Consider the following 19275-nt stretch of genomic DNA (forward strand, 5'->3'; position numbering starts at 1 on the left):
AAGCTACTTTAAAAAACCATTCCTGCAATGTAGGCAAAGATTCCTTCTTCCAATATTGTCCAACTAACAGCCTCGCGGCTGTGATCAAGTTTAACATCAATACAACCTCCTTTGTATCACAATTTGTAACAATACCTAACAAAAATAATTGCGGAGTAAATTTTACCCTCCTTCTAAAAATTCTCTGGATATTCCACCATATTTTGATCCAAAATGCTTTTATCTCTCTGCATGACCACCAAATATGATAATAGGAAGCCTCCTTATAACCACATCTCCAGCATTTAGGTTGCACGTCAGGGTACATGTAAGACATTTTTTGTGGATCAAGGTGCCATCTATAAAACATTTTATAAAAATTCTCCCTTAAATTCTGTGCTTGAGTAAATTTGACATTTCTCACCCAAATAGTTTCCCAGGTGTCCAATGAAACTGGCTCACCAAAGTTCTGCGCCCATCTAATCATACAATCTTTAATTAGTTCCGTTTCTGAGTCCAATTCAACTAAAACCCCATAAATTCTCTTAATGTGGGTTTGTCTTTGATCCTTCAGTTGCTTAATAAGATTTTCATCTTCTCTAAGAAAACCCACCTTACAATCCATCTTCCATCTATCTAGTAGTTGCCTATATTGGAACCAAGAATAAGTAAAATTTTCTTGTGCTAATTCTTCCCGTGATTTTAATTGCCAGTTTTGTCCATCCCATTTAAGTAACTGTCTATAAGACACCATATCCATTTTAACCCCTCTTTTTATTCCTTCTATCGCATGCCAAGGTATAGCCCATAATGGTACTTTAAAATCACTTTTATAATATTTTCTCCAAATCCTAAGTAAAGAAATTCTTAAAATATGAGATTTAAAAGCCCAATCTATTTTTTTATTAAATATTAAATAGGCATGCCACCCATAAAGTAAATCCCATCCCTCTAAATAAAGTATCTCAGAATTTGTCAAATTTACCCAGTCACTAATTAATGTTAAAACCACCGCATCATAATATAATTTCAAATTTGGTACCTTGAGTCCACCCCTCTCACGGAAGTCTTGCATAATTTTGAACTTAACCCTTGGTTTTTTCCCTGCCCAAATAAATTTATTGAGACCCTTCTGCCACTCATTTAAATTAATCTCATTTTTCAAAATTGGTAACATTTGAAACAAAAAAAGAAACTTGGGTAGAATATTCATTTTTATCACTGCAATTCTTCCCATGAGGGATAATTGCAGCTTTTCCCAGTTCTTCAAGTCTTTCTGTACCCCGACCCACAACCTTTCATAATTATTTTTAAATAATTTTACATTAGAAACAGACAGCATCACCCCCAAATATTTTACCTTATTAACAATCTCAAAACCCGTCGAGTTAACCAAAATCTGCTTCTCCTGACTCGACATATTTTTAGGTAAAATTTTAGTCTTATTTACATTAATCTTAAAACCCGAGACCAAACCATAATGGTGAATCAACTGTAATAAGTTTACTACAGAATAATCAGGTTGCGACAAAGTAACAACCAAGTCATCCGCAAAAGCTCTCAACTTATATTCTTTTTTATTAACATATATTCCTTTAATTTCCTGAGACTCTCGAATTTTAATCAATAATATTTCCAATGTTAAAACAAACAACAATGGCGATAAAGGACACCCCTGTCTAGTACCTTTCTCTATTGTGAAAACCTCCGACAAACCTCCATTAACAATAAGTTGTGCTGTTTGTTTTTGATATATTACCTTAAGGGCTTGTAATATGTTTTCACCAAAATTCATTTCTTCCATTACTCTTAGCATAAAATGCCAATTCAGTTGGTCAAATGCTTTTTCAGCATCTAAAAATATGAGCCCTGCAGGAACTTGGTTGTTCTTATCTAAGTATTCTAATAAATTAATAATTTGTCTAACATTGTTTTTCATATACCTTCCTGTTATAAACCCTGATTGATCTTTATGCACAAGATGATGCACCACCCTCATAAGCCTATTTACCAAAATTTTTACAAATATCTTATAATCCACGTTTAAAAGAGATATAGGCCTATAGTTTTTTGGTAAAGTAAGATCTTGATCCTCCTTTGGAATCAATGATATAAAAGCACTACGCCATGAAGGAGGAATCTCTAAACCCTGTAAGATACCATTAAAAAGATCATTTAATGGTTGAATCATCTCCTCCATTAAAGCTTTATAATAAACAGCTGTTAACCCATCCGTACCCGGTGCTTTCCCTAATTTCAATTGTTGAATTGCTGAGGCAATTTCCTCCTTAGTAATTAAACCATTAATTTCATATTTCTGATCCTCAGTCAGTTTAGGAAAACTTGCCTCAGCTAAATATTTATTTATATCTAACAGTTGTACATTAGTAGATTTGTATAGGTTTTGATAATAATCCAAAAAAGATTTTTTAATTAATTCCTTCTGAGAAACTAGTTTACCCTTATAATTTATTTTCTCTATTATTCTCTGTCTCTGTTTCTTTCTTAATTGATAAGCCAACCATCTCCCCGGCTTATTAGCATTACAAAATGTATTTTGTTTCATAAATAATAAATTGGTTGCAGCTTGATCTGCTATCAACATATTAAATTGTGACCTTAATAACTTTACAGATTCTTTAGTACTTTCATCAGAAGGATTTAGAATCAAAGCCCTTTCTTTTAGTTTAATTTCATCTTCAAGTTCTCTACGTTTCTGAATCTGATTTCGCTTATAAAAATTATTCATTTTTATCAAAACACCGCGCATAAATGCTTTACCTGCATCCCATACCATTGACATTGAAGTCCCCTTGTACATATTCAAAGCAAAATAGTCCTTTAAACACTCCTTTAGTTTTTGAACATTCTTCTCTTGTCTAAACAAATTTTCATTAACTCTCCAGGATCTTCTTTCCTCTTTCTCTTGAATCAACTCCATCCAAACTGGACTATGATCCGTCAGTGATCTAGGAAAAATCTTTACATTCTTTACTTTATTATACAAATCCGTGGTAATCAAGAAAAAGTCAATTCTTGAAAAAGATTGGTGTCTGTCAGAAAAAAAAGTAAAGTCTCTCTCCTCTTGATTACGTTCCCGCCAATAGTCCCTTAATTCCCAGTCTTCTTTCATATCAAAAAAGGCTTTAGGTAGCCTTGCTTGTTTAAGAAAAGGAGAGGAACCTTTCTTATCCCTTTGTGTGTCTAAGACACCATTCCAATCACCCATTAATACCACTGATCTATAATCAAGCAAAGTTATTTTTTGGTGTAACTGTTTATAAAATTGTTCCTGTTGTTGATTTGGAGCATAAAGTCCAACTATAAGTACTTTCTTACCATAAATACCAAGTTCAATCATCACATATCTCCCCTGGGGATCTGATTCTACCAGACAAGCTGGCAGGTTTTGTTTGACATATATACAACTCCCCCTTTCTTCCCAGGTGCAGGAGATATAAAATGAGATCCCAAACGAGCATTAACTAAATATTTCTGATCTTTAAGTAGAATATGAGTTTCCTGTAAACAAATAACATCATTGGTATGTTGCTTCAAATAATAAAAGATTTTTTTCCGTTTCTGAGGAGAATTCAATCCATTAACATTCCAGGTCAAAAACTTTGCCATCTCCCTTGGCACGCAGCCTGGAGAAGACACCATCAAACTCTGACAGAGCTGCGTGTGTTGCATAACTCTTGGGTCTTGCTCCTCCCACCGGCGATGATGCACTTCCAGGAGAATTCTCTTTGGGCTCTTTTTTACGTTGCTCTTTCTCTTTACGCTTATAAGCTGCACGAGTCATCCTCTGCTCTTTAGCCTCCGTTTGGCGTTGCTTTGCCACTTCTATCATCCCTGCGGAAACCAAATCTAGTGCCTCAGATTGCTGCTCAGGTTCCTTAGCACTCAAAGATTTCCGACCAGATGAAGTTGAGCCTGCACTCAGGACCGAAGTATAGAAATCTCTAGCTTTGTCAACTGTGTTCAATCTGTAACGTGTCCCAGCATGGCTCAAAACGATACCCATCGGAATTTCCCATCTGAATGGCATCGATCTAGCTTTAAGCTCATTGGTTAAAAAAGCAAAGTCTTTCCTACTTCTTAAGATTTTAGATGGGATTTCCTTTAGAATGATGACATCTTGGGCGGCAATCTGAAATCTTTTGTTGTAAAAAGCTTGTATAATCTCATTCCGCAGGGACTTCTTTGTAAAGTAAATCACCACATCTCTGGGCAAATTCTTCTGCTTAGCAATCCAGGAGTTGAGTCTATAAATTTTTTCTACTTCTCTCTGTAATTCTCCTTTATCCATATCCAAAGCCAGCGCCAGATCACTAAGAACCACCTCCATCAAATCTTGATTCATATCTTCCTTAAGGCCTCTAATCCTCAGAGCATACTCCATCTGTCTGTACTGAAACATCAAAATATCTTCTTGTGAGGAGTCCACCTTCCTTTCCACGTCTTGAATTTTGTCATCTAAAGAGTCAACTTTGTCTTCCACTTCCTCAAGCCTTGCATCGAGCTTAACCACCACAGTAGCCAAACCTGAAACAGCTGCCAGTATATCTTGTCGTAATTCATTATTATTTTCTTGCAATTTAGACTTTATCCCCGTTATCTCTTCTTTGAGATCAGATTTAATTTCTGATTTAATCTGTGAAACAAATTGAGTCATTTCCTCTCTCATTTGAACTACAATCTCTCCCATTATGCCTCTAACCTCTTGCACTGAAAGTCCAGGTAGAGGAGGGGAGGGTGGTGGCTGAGCCGGTGGTGCATGTTTAGATTGTTGTTGTAGCTGTGCAGTGGAAGTTATAGGAGAAGAAATAACCTTGGGTATTGAGGAAGGCTGCTGCCTCTTTGAAGCCATTTTAAAAAGCACAATTGTCACTTCCCTTTCCCCTCCAGCCAAAAAGGGAGGAGGAAAAAAAGAAAAAAAGAATTTTTAAAAAGAGACAAACTATAATCATTAAAAGTCCAGAATAAATCCCAAAAATAAGTAGTAAAAGAGCAAACAATTCAAAAGAAAAAATTCTAAGCCAAAAGCAAAAGCAAAAGCAAAAAACAATCCTTAAAAAGGGAAAGTAAAACAAAAGAGAAAGGAAAAAAAAACTCCGACACTTTCAAAACGCCATCTTAAGTCCTTTCACTAGTATAACAAAGAAAAGGAGGAAAAATAGTAAAAATCAAAAGATAAAAAAATAAACACCTAAAATATAACAAAAAATCCTTTAAACTGCTCCGTCCGTTTAAAAATTACTCACCAAAATGCTGTAAACACGGAGATAGAAGCGGCGGTTTCTTTTGCTTCCAAGGAAGCAAAAACAGCTGGGAGGCGGAGATCAGCAAGAGCTCCGAGGGAACACTCCTTTCACCCCCTCTAGAAATAAATCCAGAGGGGGTTCAGGGGTTCTACCTCTACTCTTGCGTTCTCTATCCCTTCCCTTTGCCCGGGAAGGGATTTCCGAGCCGCGGGCCAGCTGATGCGCGCTGCGCTCCGCGGCTCTGACACTTCCCCAGCTGGACGGCTAAAAACTAGCCGCCATCGCCGTCGCCTCCCACCGGAAGCTCCCACGACGTACCCCTTTTTATGGTGATAGAAATGAATTTATGGCCAAATTTAATTTTCCAACCTGTTTTTTTTTAAAAAAAATATGCAGGGGTGGCAAAGATGCTTGGAGGTTATAGTAAAAAAATAAAAATAAAAAGTCTAGATGAAGGCCACCGATTGGTGTGGTCCACGTTTTGCCTGTTTTTTATGCAACGCCCATAAAAAGGCAGGCAGAGTTTCAATCACACCACTGTACTTTGCAAGTAGCCTTGTTTCACTTTTTGGCTTCACCAGCCAAGCCAGTGTTGGCATCTTGAAGAGGGTTGGGCTGGAGAATTTGGGAATTGAAGTCCACATGGCTTCAAGTTTCCAAGGCTGAGAAAACCACTGAGCTAGGCCATACAGGCCCATCTCTCTGTCCGTCCATCTTGTCTATCTGTCTGTCTATCTCTGTCTATCATCTATGGACAGTATCTATCATCTCTCTCTATCATCTCTGTCTCATCTATCTATCTTCTGTCTGTCTGTCTGTCTGTCTACCTACCTACCTACCTACCTACCTATCTATCTATCTATCTATCTATCTATCTGTCATCTTTCTCATCTATCTATCTACTCTGTCTATATATCTCTATATATCTCTCTATCATTACTCTATCTACCTATCTACCATCTATTTATATATGTATATCTATATATCTACATCTATCTAGTTTATCTATTATCAACAGTTTCTATCATCTCTATCATCTCAAGTATGTATGCATGTATGTATCTATCTCATTTAGCTATCTAGTTATCTGCCAATCTATATTTATCAATCTATATCTATCTACCTATCTTTATCATCTGTCTATAGTATCTATCATCTCTATCATCTTATCTGTCTATCTGTCTATCTATTTATATCTATCATTTCTCTATCTACCTATCTTCTGTCTATATCTATATCTAGTTATCTATGAATCTATATCAGTGGTTCTCAACCTGTGGGTCGGGACCCCATTTGGGGTCGAACGACCATTTCACGGGGGTCGCCAAACAACGCAGTCTGCCAATTTTTTCCCCTTTTCCTTCGCTGTGCTACTCCCTTTTATTCTATTGGCTTTTGAAAGCCAATAGAATAGACTCTCTTGAATAGAGTCTAATTCTATTGGCTTTCCAAAGCCAATAGGAATTGTCCAGGCTGTCTCTGCCCTGCTGAGCCCACCAAAAGTCCCATTCTGCAAACGGTGCTGCACCAGTTGCGTAGTCCTCAACTTACGACCGATTGAGTAGTCCTCGACTTACGACCGGTTGGGGGGTCGCGGCATTAAAAAGGTTGAGAACCACTGATCTATATCAATCTATATGTATTATCTATCTACAGTTTCTATCATTTCTATCATCTCATGTATGTATGTATGCATGTATCTATCTATCTATCTCATCTAGCTATCTAGTTATCTATCAATCTATATCTGTCTGTCTGTCTGTATGTCTGTCTGTCTATAATATCTATCATCTTTATCATCCTATCTATCTGTCTGTCTGTCTATCTGTCTCTGTCTATCTATCCTCTAATCACCATCTCTTTTGGTATTATTAAAGCCAAGAACATCAAAAGAATCTTACTATTTAGTGAGAGTAGACATCAGAGATCAAATTTACACAGCTTTTGTACCTGGCTGCCAATCCATTCCACAGAATTTATGGATTGGGATGAAAAACCAGAAATAAGTTAATTAGAAATAATTGTGTCCGTATCTGATTTCTTACAGTCTGGTCAGAAATTAGATCCTATTGTCCAGAGTTTTCATCCATTTGAATTTTTAGCTATAGTACATCTTAGGTGCTTTCCTGCAAACCCATAGTATTGTGAGGTTACTATAGGAAGAGCTTCAGAATTTATATCCAGTGGAGATTAAGGAATGGATCTAAACACTAAACATTCAATTCAAGTTAACCTACGATGTCTCTGTTCCTCAAGATCTTAGATACTTAGAATATCAGTCTGCTCCAGATATACAGTCTGCCTGAAAAACCTTCTCCTCAGCTATTACAAATTCACCACAATTCAGTCAGTAGGGAATTATGAGCCTTTAAAATGAGGCATTATTTGCCCAAACACTCAACATTGCTGCTGTTTTGTTTTGGGGTTTTTTTGCCCAGAAGTACATACATACTTCCAGGAACTGCCAGCAAACAAGGAATTTCATGGACAAAAACGTCTGAATTAATATTTCCATTACGCAGGCCATCAGCCTTTGAAGAATTATCTTTTTGACTTGATGGCTGACTACCTCCCGTAGTCTAGGTTCTGAACTGCCATATTAGTAATGATGGAATTGTTTGGTGAAATCTCCAATTCATTCCATGCTGTGACAGCCAGACGGTTAAGGAAAATGCACAGCCGTTCACGCTGTGTCAGTTTACAAGAGTATTCCGTACAGGCCGAGACGCAATTCAGCATCCACGCTGGATGAATTTTTTGCAAGCATCCGTTTTAAGCATACGATGCCTGAATGTAACAGCCAGACAAAAGAATGAATACTGGTGATGGGGCTCTTCTGGTCCAACCCCCTGCTCAGGCAGGAAACCCTATACCATTTCAGACAAATGGCTGTCCAGTCTCTTCTTAAAAACTTCCAGTGTTGGAGCATTCACCGCTTCTGGAGGCAGGTGGTTCCACTGGTTAATTGTTCCCACTGTCAGGAAGTTTCTCCTTAGTTCTGGGTTGCTTCTCTCCTTGATTAGTTTCCACCTGTTGCTTCTTGTCCTGCCTTCAGGCGCTTTGGAGAATAGCTTGACTCCCTCTTCTTTGGGGCAACCCCTGAGATACTGGAAGACTGCTATCATGTCCCCCCTCGTCTTTCTCTTCATTAACCTACACATACCCAATTCCAGCAACCGTTCCTGTTATGTTTTAGCCTCCAGTCCCCTAATTATCTTGGACTCCGACAGCAAGATGCGTGATTTAAAATAAATTCAACCCCAAGTTAAATTTATTTTAAATCATGCACCTCACTGTCTGAGTGGCCTTTCTATGCAATGCACGGCTCCTAGCATCAATCCTTGATCGCCCAACTCAAATTGTACTACAGAAAGTAAGAACAAACTTCAATATACTGTAATACAGCGGTTCTCAACCTATGGGTCGCGACCCCATTTGGAGTCGATCAACCACTTTTCGGGGGTCGCCAAAGGCGGCGACCCGCCATTTTGTCCCCTCCAGGGGCGGCGCCGCGCATGCGCGCCACGCATGGGGGTGGCCCCGCGCCTCTGGGGGCTGCCGCCGCGCATGCACGCCACGCATGGGGGCGCCCCCCGCATGCGCACCGCGCACGGGGGCGGCGCCACGCATGCACACCGCGCACGGGGCGGCGCCATGCATGCACACCGTGCCGCGCATGTGCATAACGTTTGTGTGACGGGGGTCGCCGTCACACAAACGTTGAGAACCGCTGCTGTAGTATGAGTTAAACTAGGCAAGGAGCGATAATATTGAAACATCAAGTGATTGTTCTCTTCTTTGAATACTGAGTACTTCAGCAGAATAACAGGGCTAAGGATGGTCAAATAATAGCCAAAAAGGAAAACGTGTATAAGTTGTGTAATAAGTCAGATCAACAGGAAGGGGAAAATGTGGTTAAGCTAGGAATGAAGGAATGAAGTCATCAGAGTCTATGAATGTCAGTTTCTAGCCCAAAATCAATCATTGCTGTAAAAAAAAAAAAAGAGGACCCCAAATTGTTGAATTAGGGAGGTGAGTCAAGACAATTAAAGCTAAGAGAACTTTTAAGCATCAGTGTTGTCATTTTTCATCATAAAAGGAGCTGATGTATAATGTCCTTTCCGACTCATATTTTGTACAGTTTGATTTCTCCACCTTCCTAAAATTAGGAATATGGGCCAGTAGCAGAGCAGGTTTAACATAAGCACTATTTTTAAAAACCTTTCTTTTCTTCCTTTTACACTTGAGCGTTGTACACCATTTCTAAGTAACTATGCCGATTACACAAACGTCCAGAGATCTGTTTTAAACTCTGGTTTTAGAATGACTAAGCTGAGTTATAAATCTAAAGCAAAATAAAATATATGCATATTTTTTTAAAAAAAATATATGGCTGTAGTCTCCTAGCAGAGAGAAAAAAATCACACTTATCTTTAAATTTAAACAGTTTTAAAAGTCCTTTGTTTCCAAGAATCAAGATTCTTTATCAAGATAAAATAAGGGTGAATAGGAACTGAAAGGGCTGGACCAATAGAAGAGAATATACATAGCCTAGGGTCGACCTGTGGGGTCCTTGGTATTCTCTGACCTTGGTGGTTTTCTTGCAGACATTTCATTACCCATCTAGGTAACATCATCAGTGATGGTGTTACGTAGTTGGTTAATGAAACATCTGCAAGAAATCAACCAAGCTCATTGAGTAGCAAGGACTTCATGGACGTGGCTGAAGTGGACATGAGAACTCAGATACTGTAAATATTCAAGCATACAGTGTTCACATTTTTTCCTTCTGGAATATTACAGAGTCTCATCTGTATACTGTCTTGTTTCTAAATGTGTAAAGTACCAAACGCCGCTTTAAAGGATAATAATAATAATAATAATAATAATAATAATAATAATAATAATAATAATAATAATAATAGTAGTAGTAGTAGTAGTAGTAGTAGTAGTAAAGTTGGAAGGGACCTTGGAGGTCATCTAGTCCAACCCCCTGCTCGGGCAGGAAACCCTACACCATTTCGGACAAATGGCTGTCCAGTCTCTTCTTAAAAACTTCCAGTGTTGGAGCATTTACTGCTTCTGGAGGCCGGCTGTTCCACTGATTAATTGTTCTCACTGTCAGGAAGTTTCTCCTTAGTTCTAGGTTGCTTCTCTCCTTGATTAGTTTCCATCCGTTGCTTCTTGTCCTGCTTTCAGGCGCTTTGGAGAATAGCTTGACTCCCTCTTCTTTGGGGCAACCCCTTAGATATTGGGAGACTGCTATCATATCCCCCCTCGTCCTTCTCTTCATTAAACTAGACACACCCAATTCCAGCAACTGTTCCTTATATGTTTTAGCCTCCAGTCCCCTGATCATCTTTGTTACTCTTCTCTGTACTCTTTCTAGAGTCTCAACATCTTTTTTACATCATGGTGACCAAAACTGGATGCCGTATTCCAAGTGTGGCCTTAGCAAGGCCTTGTAAAGTGGTATTAATACTTCACGTGATCTTGATTCTATCCCTCTGTTAATGCAGCCTAGCACTGTGTTGGCCTTTTTGGCAGCTGCAGCACACGGCTGGCTCATATTTAGGTCGTGGCTTAGGATCGTGGCTTAGTTCTGTGAACTTTCAGATCTGCCCAAAGTTTTTGAGGTTAGTTAGAAATTTACCGCTTAGTGAGCATGGCGATATAAACGTGGGTATCGTTTCACCACATTAAATTGCGGAATGTATCTCCAATGGTGAAAAGTGATGGGACAGCTGTTCCAATTAAGCAGTTCTAATTGCCAGTCAACATTAGTCTAAAATGGGTTTCCTGGGAGCTTTCCCAATAAAGCAGCCATCGTGATTTTGTTAGCCCGTTTCAACACATTTCCTTTACGGAATCCATGCACACTAACACAGGCATTATAAATTCTGTCTTTAAAAAACTTATTTGAGCTGTGGTGGTGCCGTGGTTAGAATGCAGCATTGCAAGCTAGCTCGCTGCCTACTGCCTGGAGTTCGATCCTGACCAGCTCAAGGTTGACTCAGCCTTCCGTCCTTCCGAGGTCAATAAAATGAGGATCCACATTGTTGGGAGCAATAGGTTGACTTTGTAACCTGCTTAGAGAGGACTGTAAAGCACCGTGAAGCGGTATATAAGTCTAAGTGCTATTGTTATTGTTATTTACGCTGGGGCGGCTCAGTGGTTAGAAGGCAGTATTGCAGGCTAACTCTGCCCACTCCCAGCAGTTCGATCCTGACCAGCTCAAAGTTGACTCAGCCTTCCATCTTTCCGAGGTCGGTAAAATGAGGACCCAGATTTCCCCACTATTTTCATTTTCTTTTGTATTTTAACTTGATAAGCTTATAAAATTATATTTTAAAAAAAAGAAGAGTGGCAATTTTTAGTCCTCTCCTATTCTCTGTTATTACAAAAACATTCATTTCCTTTTCTATTCTTAATTTTTGTTATTTTGTCCTGGATATTTTTTTATTATTAGCAACTGATTTCACTTTTTTTAAATAAAATAAAATTATATACATCAGCCATGCTTTTATGAATGGAGAGTTTGCTGAAGAGCGAAAGGTACTTTAATGTTCAGCTCTTTTAGTTATGCATTCCACCCGTGTTTTCTTGATGAAGAACTCTTTGTACCCTTTATACCACAAATAAAAGAATCAAGTGTTTAAAAATGCTGTAATAAACAAGATGACCATAGGAAATTGAAGCAAAATTAAACAGAGAACAAATATAATAGAGTAACAGAGTTGGAAGGAACCTTGGAGGTCTTCTAGTCCAACCCCCTACTCTGGCAGGAAACCCTAGACCATTTCAGACAAATGGCTGTCCAGTCTCTTCTTGAAAACTTCCAGTGTTGGAGAACCCACAACTCCTGGAGGCAAGTTGTCCCACTGATTAATTGTTCTCACTGTCAGGAAGTTTCTCCTTAGTTCTAGGTTGCTTCTCTCCTTGATCAGTTTCCATCTGTTGCTTCTTGTCCTGCCTTCAGGTGCTTTGGAAAATAGCTTGACTCCCTCTTCTTTGGGACAGCCCCTGAGATACTGGAGCACTGCTATCCTGTCCCCCCTCGTCCTTCTCTTCATTAAACAAGAAATACCCAATTCCAGCAACCGTTCCTTATATGTTTTAGCCTCCAGTCCCCTGATCATCTTTGTTGCTCTTCTCTGCACTCTTTCCAGAGTCTCAACATCTTTTTACGTCGTGGTGACCAAAACTGGATGCAGGATTCCAAGTGTGGCCTTACCAAGACTTTATAAAGCGCCACTAATACTTTATAGTAGTATAAGTATTTAAGTATTATATTAATGCCTTAAGTATTCCACCCCTGCTCATCATTTTGTTGCCTTATTGCATGTTCCCACCTGTTTAACTTTCTTGGGGTGATGGTGCAAACATCAGGGTCTCTTTCCCTTGAACTTAAATAGAGGACAAATTCATTTGGTAGGTATTGATCCTTCATACATATCCCGTCTCGTGATTTTTAAGACCGCAAAAGGGGGGAAAAACCTAGTATTTTTGAACTGCGTTCAGAAATGACTGATCCTTATCTCTGGGCCGTCTTTAGGTGGGACATATCTGGAGCGATCATCGGCACCGAATGTGGGACTTTGGAATCGGGCTCATCCGCCGTGTTCCTCAGAGACGGAGAGAGAAAACTATGCACTCCTTATATGGACATGACGGGTTATGGAAACCTGAGGTTTTATTTCAGCATGGGTAAGTACGCGCCATTGATTTTTCTCGGTGGTGCGCACACTGGACTATTTCATATTTTCCTAGAGTGGAGGGAGAGTATGGTGAAATGAGTTGGTCTCCTATTTGTTTTCTCTAAGCTAAAAGGGGTAAAAGTTAGGGTTTTCCCCTGTCCGGTCGCTTCTGACTCTACGGGGTATGGCTCATCTCCATTTCGTAATTGAGGGAGCCAGCATTGTCCGAAAACATTTCTATATCTATATATCTATATCTATATCTATCGATCGATATATAGATATAGATAGATAGATAGATAGATAGAGATAGATAGATAGATAAATAGATAGATAGATAGATAGAGATAGATAGATAGAGATAGATAGATAGATAGATAGATAGATAGATAGATAGATAGATAGATAGATACATAGATATAGACAGGTAGGTAGGTAGGTAGATAGATAGATAGAGAGAGAGAGAGAGAGAGAGAGAGAGAGAGAGAGAGAGATAGATAGATAGATAGATAGATAGATAGATAGATAGATAGATAGATATAGACAGGTAGGTAGGTAGATAGATAGATAGATAGATAGATAGATAGATAGATAGATAGATAGATAGATAGAGATAGATAGATAGATAGATAGATAGATAGATAGATAGATAGATAGATAGATAGATATAGACAGACAGACAGATAGATAGATATAGATATATAGGGTTGGGGTTAGGGTTAGGATTTTTTTAAAATAACATTCTTAATGTTTAGCAAACAGCATGTTGTCTGGGCTCATGTATTTAACAAACAATGAATAATAATTAATTTCTGTATTATCATAAACATATGTTAGTTAATCGCTCAATGGTCTTCTTCTGACTAGTATACATTCAATGTTATATAGTACATATCACGTTCCTTTCTCTCTAACTCATTTCTCTAGCCATTGATAAAAATTATCACATGATCTAAAGTACACCGAGTCTTCTTTCTCTTTTATCTTTAATGTCAAACTGTCCGTTTCTGCACAATCTAGAACAGTGATGGCGAACCTTTTAGAGACCGAGTGCCCAAACTGCAACCCAAAACCCACTTATGAATCGTCGGGTGCCGGGTGGGTGTGGCCCACTGGGTGGGTGTGGCTGCAGTGGTAACGGCAGACTGGGTGGGGCTAAAAAGTTCAATCAATCAATTCCAACTTTGCGAGATCTTTTTTTTCCCACGAGAAATTGAAATTGACTGATTGATTGAACCTTTTTTTTTTTTTTTTTGCACATGGCGGTGGAGGCCTAAAGCGAAAAGGTTTTATAAAACCCAGCTGAAGGCCTAGGACCTGGGTGACGGCGCGTGTGCCCACAGAGAGGGCTCTGAATGCCGCCTCTGGCACCTGTGCCATAGGCTCGCCACCACGGACATAGAGTTAGGGTTACGTCACCATTCTGCATATTCTTCAGTAGAGTTTGAAGTCAAAGATAGAAGTGGACTGTCCACAGAGAAGGTCCATTGGTCAAATCACACCTCTGGTTAAGTAAAATAATTTAGCAATTTTTGGTTTCTTTTCAACGGCTTGCCACTTGTTTATTTTTTGGTCTTTATCGAGGGGGGATGAGATTCCTATCTTTTAAATTTTACCTCGAGTAAATGGCTTCTGAAGATCAAAGAAGAGGAAAGCTATTTGCTATTCAGAAGATGTAAAATGGCTGACTGCTCATGCATCTTTCCGAGATTGGAACTAAGGCTGAGATCATCAAAAACAGGCTTAAATTTGGCAATGCCACGCAGCTGGTTTCCTTAACATTCCTTCCTCACCCTTCCCTTCCTCCGAATATTATCCTGCAATGCCCACAAATCAGAGTAAACTCTGTGAGGAAGCTCATCCTTTCAACACTACGTCCATGAATGCAAAATGGAAAGAACGAGAAAAGGAAGCAGAACAAATTTGCTTTCCCTGGTGAGGCTGTTTTTTTCTTTTTCTTTTCCTGTCAACAAGATACAAAAACACCGTTTCTTACTGGAAGGGAATTCTCTGATCTTCCACCTCAATTGTTAGATTGCGTTGGTAATGTCTAAATGGACCAAACATGAAGCGGGAAAGGAAGTCTGTTTTGGATCCAGGGGAGCCACACCTGATGGAAAACAGGAAAGACACTTTTGTCAACCTCCTGAACTCCGAGACAAAGCTGTGAGCTCAGCACAGCTTGGGTGATCGTATTGAAAACACCGATTGTGTGAAGATGAGTCGGTGGATTATTTAAACGTTGCTTTAAAAAAAGAAAAGAAAAAAAAGAACGGATTTTATTTTGAGTTTAGTGCTCAAGTGCTCAACTAGCATTCGTTTAAGTTTCATTGGCCTTATGCTACTCCACGCAACGAGAGAATGCGAATATAAATTTCTATTGTGTGAAAAAAAAACCAACACCTGAGCATGCATTGAATGTGATTATCAAGAGGAAGGGTGTTAGACGTTGTTACAATCACACATAATCCTTTTTTAATCCACTTTCAAACACGTGATCCTTCCCCTGTAGCCTGGGGTGGTACAGACCTACTAGATCAGTTCCTCTTGATAATTCAATTGCTGTGCACTTTTACGAAGATTAAACCAACGTTCCATTATTACTGATAATTTAAAAGCAATTTCAAAATAATCTTGGGTAAAGTGCAAGGATGGACCATAAGAAAGGCTGAGCGCCAAAAAAATGAGGACTTTGAACTCTGGTGCTGGAGAAGACTCCTGTGAGTCCCCTGGACTGCAAGGCGATCCAACCGGTCAGTCCTGGAGGAGATCAACCTCAACTGCTCTTTAGAAGTCCAGATCCTGAAGTTGAAACTCAAGTACTTTGGCCACCTAATGAGGGACTCCCTGGAGAAGAGCCTGATGCTGGGAAAGATGGAGGGCAAGAGAAGAAGGGGACAACAGAGAATGAGGTGGCTGGATGGAGTCACTGAAGCAGTAGGTGTGAGCTTCAATGGACTCCAGAAGATGGTAGAGGACAGGAAGGCCTGGAGGAACGTTGTCCATGGGGTTGCAATGGGTCAGACACAACCGCAACTAACAACAACAACGTACAAGGAATTTAGAACAGAGAACTGAAATATTTTAACGGTCTCGGGTTTTAAGAAATGCGGAGTAGGTCTCTTCTGATTTAAAAACTAGCTCAGCTGAGCAATAAATTATTTTCCAAGTGTTGAACTCTTCAACTGATATTTAACTACTCGTCTTACATTGGAGTTTAGTAATGAACTCAAAGGAAAGTTAGGGCACATAATCTGTTCTCGTTCTTGGAAATTCCTTCTTCAGTTAACTATGAACCCAATCTTTGACGGGAAGTTAATTCTTAAAGATGTTAATGTGTTGTTCAATTATATCCTCCAAAATTAAAATTGGTGAGCTTGGGAAAGATCATGTTTCAATTGTTACAAATAGGTGATAATGAATTCTTGGAAGGATATGATTGTACCAGACGCTAAAGGTTGACTTAATAAATCTGTCAACTCTTAAGTCTTTAAACTTGCTCTTTACGAGACAATTTGGTTCTGCATTACGGTATCTAAATTTCATTTCATGTTCAAAATTGATATATCGTTACATACTGTGTATAATTATGAGATTACTTTAATTAAGGGTTAGATCAGCTCTGATCTCTTACTCTATTTCTACATGTCCAGAGAAGGCATTTTTTACATTATTTCTTTCAAGACTACAGAAAACTCAAATTCTGACTAAGATATAAGAAAAATAGAACATAAAATAAGAGAGTTGGAAGGGTCCTCGGAGATCTTCTAGTCCAACCCCCTGTTCGAGCAGGAGACCCTATACCAGATGTCCCCAAGCCCCAGCCCGTGTCACCTTAATGCGCCGAAACCCGTCCTTGTCACTGTTAAAGTAGAAATAAAGTTAATGGAATTTGCCTTGCATTTTATTTCAGGGGGAAGCTGTGACACCGGAGAATCGCACGAAAACGATGTCCTATTATACGCAAAAATGGAAGGGAGAAAAGACCACATAACTCTTGATGTGATGACCTATGCTTCCCACAGGGTAAGTGTTCAAAATGTATCCTGAAAAGAGCATCAGGCTGATTACAAAAGCCTTGACTCCAAGCTGTAAAGAGAGAAATATCTGCTAGCACCACTTTCTGAAACTCTTTGAGGCAGGGTGGGTCACTTTTAAAGGCCACAGAGATGATGGGATGTGGGAAAATTCTGGCCTGTTCAAGAAAGAAAAATTTAGCCTCTAAAGATGTGAGTTTGAAGGGATTAAAATTAAATTTAATTAAATAAATTAAAATTAAATGGGAGACCCTAGGGTTTGAAGGAACTAACTTTAAACGGAGGGTCTTAAGGTTTGCAGGAGCTCAATTTAAACTGGGGGGTCTTAGGATTTGAAGGAACTAACTTTAAACTGAAGGTCTTAAGGTTTGAAGGAATTAAATTTAAACTGAAGGATTTAGGATTTGAAGGAGCTACATTTAAACTGTCTTAGGGTTTGAAAGAACTAAATTTAAACTGAGGGACTTAGGATTTGAAGGAGCTACATTTAAACTGAGGGTCTTAGGGTTTGAAGGAACTAAATTTAAACTGAGGGACTTAGGATTTGAAGGAGCTACATTTAAACTGAGGGTCTTAGGGTTTGAAAGAACTAAATTTAAACTGAGGGACTTAGGATTTGAAGGAGCTACATTTAAACTGAGTGTCTTAAGGTTTGAAGGAACTAAATTTAAACTGAAAAATTAAATTTGAAGGAACTATATTCAAAGTGAATGTCTTAGGGTTTGAAGGAACTAAATTTAAATTGAAGCTTTGAAGGAAGTAAATTTAAACTGAAGAATTAAATTTGAAGGAACTGAATTCGAAGGGACGGTCTTAGGGACCTAAAGCAAGATGGATTGATGACATCAGCAAATATTGTCGGTCCAATTGTCAAAAGCTCAGGACAATATTGGTTGGAAACATGCAGAAGAGGTCTTCATCCTGCAGTGGATAAACAATGGTGAGGAGGAAGAGGAGGAGGAGGAGAAGAAGGAGAAGGAGGAGGAGGATGGAAACTAATCAAGGAGAGAAGCAACCTAGAACAGGAGAAACTTCCTGACAGAACAATTAACCAGTGGAACAACCTGCCTCCAGAAGTTGTGAATGCCCCAACACTGGAAGTTTTTAAGAAGAGACTGGACAGCCATTTGTCTGAAATGGTATAGGCCTGTTTGCTGCTTGAGCAGGGGGTTGGACTAGAAGACCTCCAAGATCCCTCCTATCTCTATTATTCTGTATATATCTTTTTTTTTTTTTGGCTACAGACTGGAAACAAGTTAAAATTAACCGCAATTGTCTGATTTTTGTTCTTTCTATCTAAGATTCCTTCTTTGGTCTCCGTTGTCATCAGTCCAGAGCTTCAGACTCCGGCAACCAAATTCTGCCTCAAACAGAAGAATCATCAAGGGGCTAACAAAAATGTCTGGGCTATTGATTACTTCCACGTCCTACCAGTTCTTCCTGCTACCGTCACCCACATGGTCCAGTTTTCCATCAACTTGGGCTGTGGAACCCATCAACCAGGCAACAGGTAAAGCAAGTCCAGCTGGTGCTTAGTAAATAGGATTGCTTCTCTAATTCAGCGCTTTTCAACCAGTGGTATGGGTACCACCTGTGGTACATTGGCACCTGGCAGGTGGTATGCGACCATCCTAGAAAAGTAGCAGGGGAGGGGAATGAGCTGAACCAGTGGCAGCACCGCACAAGCCTGAGCGAGAGACGGCTGGAGCTGCAGGACTGTCAGGGCTCAGTGGAAGCGCCAGGATCAGCGCCAGGCTCCAGCTGGAGCTCGGCGCTGATCCTGGCGCTTCTGCTGAGCCCAGAAGAAGCGCCAATCAGCTGGAAAGCAGGACTGATCCTGGCGCTTCTGCTGAGCCCAGAAGAAGCGCCAATCAGCTGGAATGTTGCAGCATCTCCAGGGTCTTGTGATTTACATTCAGATGCTTGGCAACTGATCCATATTTATGATAGTCACAATGTCCCGGGGTCATATGAAGGGACCAAAACCTGCTGCAACCACCCTGCAGATGGGGGGAATAAGAACCAAACACCCCCCCACCACACCTCCGCTGCCAATCCTCAACAGAAATGCTCACAACAATGAAAACCTCGGACAGGAGGAAGAGCGCCACCGGGCGGGCAGGCAGGTGTCTTGCTCGGCTGTGGCTTGGGGGGCACTTTTTTCAGTGCCATTGCAACTTCGAACAGTCACTAAGCGAATTGTTGTAAGTCGAGGACTACCTGTACTTTATCACTTTTTTCCTTTTTTTCTTTTTTTTTTTTTTTTGGTCATCAAGTTTTTGACCCCTTGCTAGG

At 39.6% G+C, this 19275-nt stretch overlaps 1 protein-coding gene across 4 annotated transcripts in view; it reads left to right on the top strand.

Moving 5' to 3' along the window:
* The window catches only part of RELN (reelin), a 276773-nt gene that overhangs the window by 141606 nt on the left and 115892 nt on the right, over positions 1 to 19275 (top strand). For all 4 annotated transcript variants that reach the window (XM_039363759.1, XM_039363760.1, XM_039363761.1 and 1 more), the window contains 3 exons: positions 12802 to 12953; positions 16857 to 16969; positions 18282 to 18490. In XM_039363759.1, coding sequence (XP_039219693.1) covers positions 12802 to 12953; positions 16857 to 16969; positions 18282 to 18490 — 474 coding nt within the window. The remainder of the gene's footprint in view (positions 1 to 12801; positions 12954 to 16856; positions 16970 to 18281; positions 18491 to 19275) is intronic.

The sequence above is a fragment of the Crotalus tigris genome, unplaced genomic scaffold (genome assembly GCF_016545835.1).
Source record: "Crotalus tigris isolate CLP2741 ecotype Arizona unplaced genomic scaffold, ASM1654583v1 scf7180000019599.1365583, whole genome shotgun sequence".
In the NCBI taxonomy this organism is placed as follows: domain Eukaryota; kingdom Metazoa; phylum Chordata; class Lepidosauria; order Squamata; family Viperidae; genus Crotalus; species Crotalus tigris.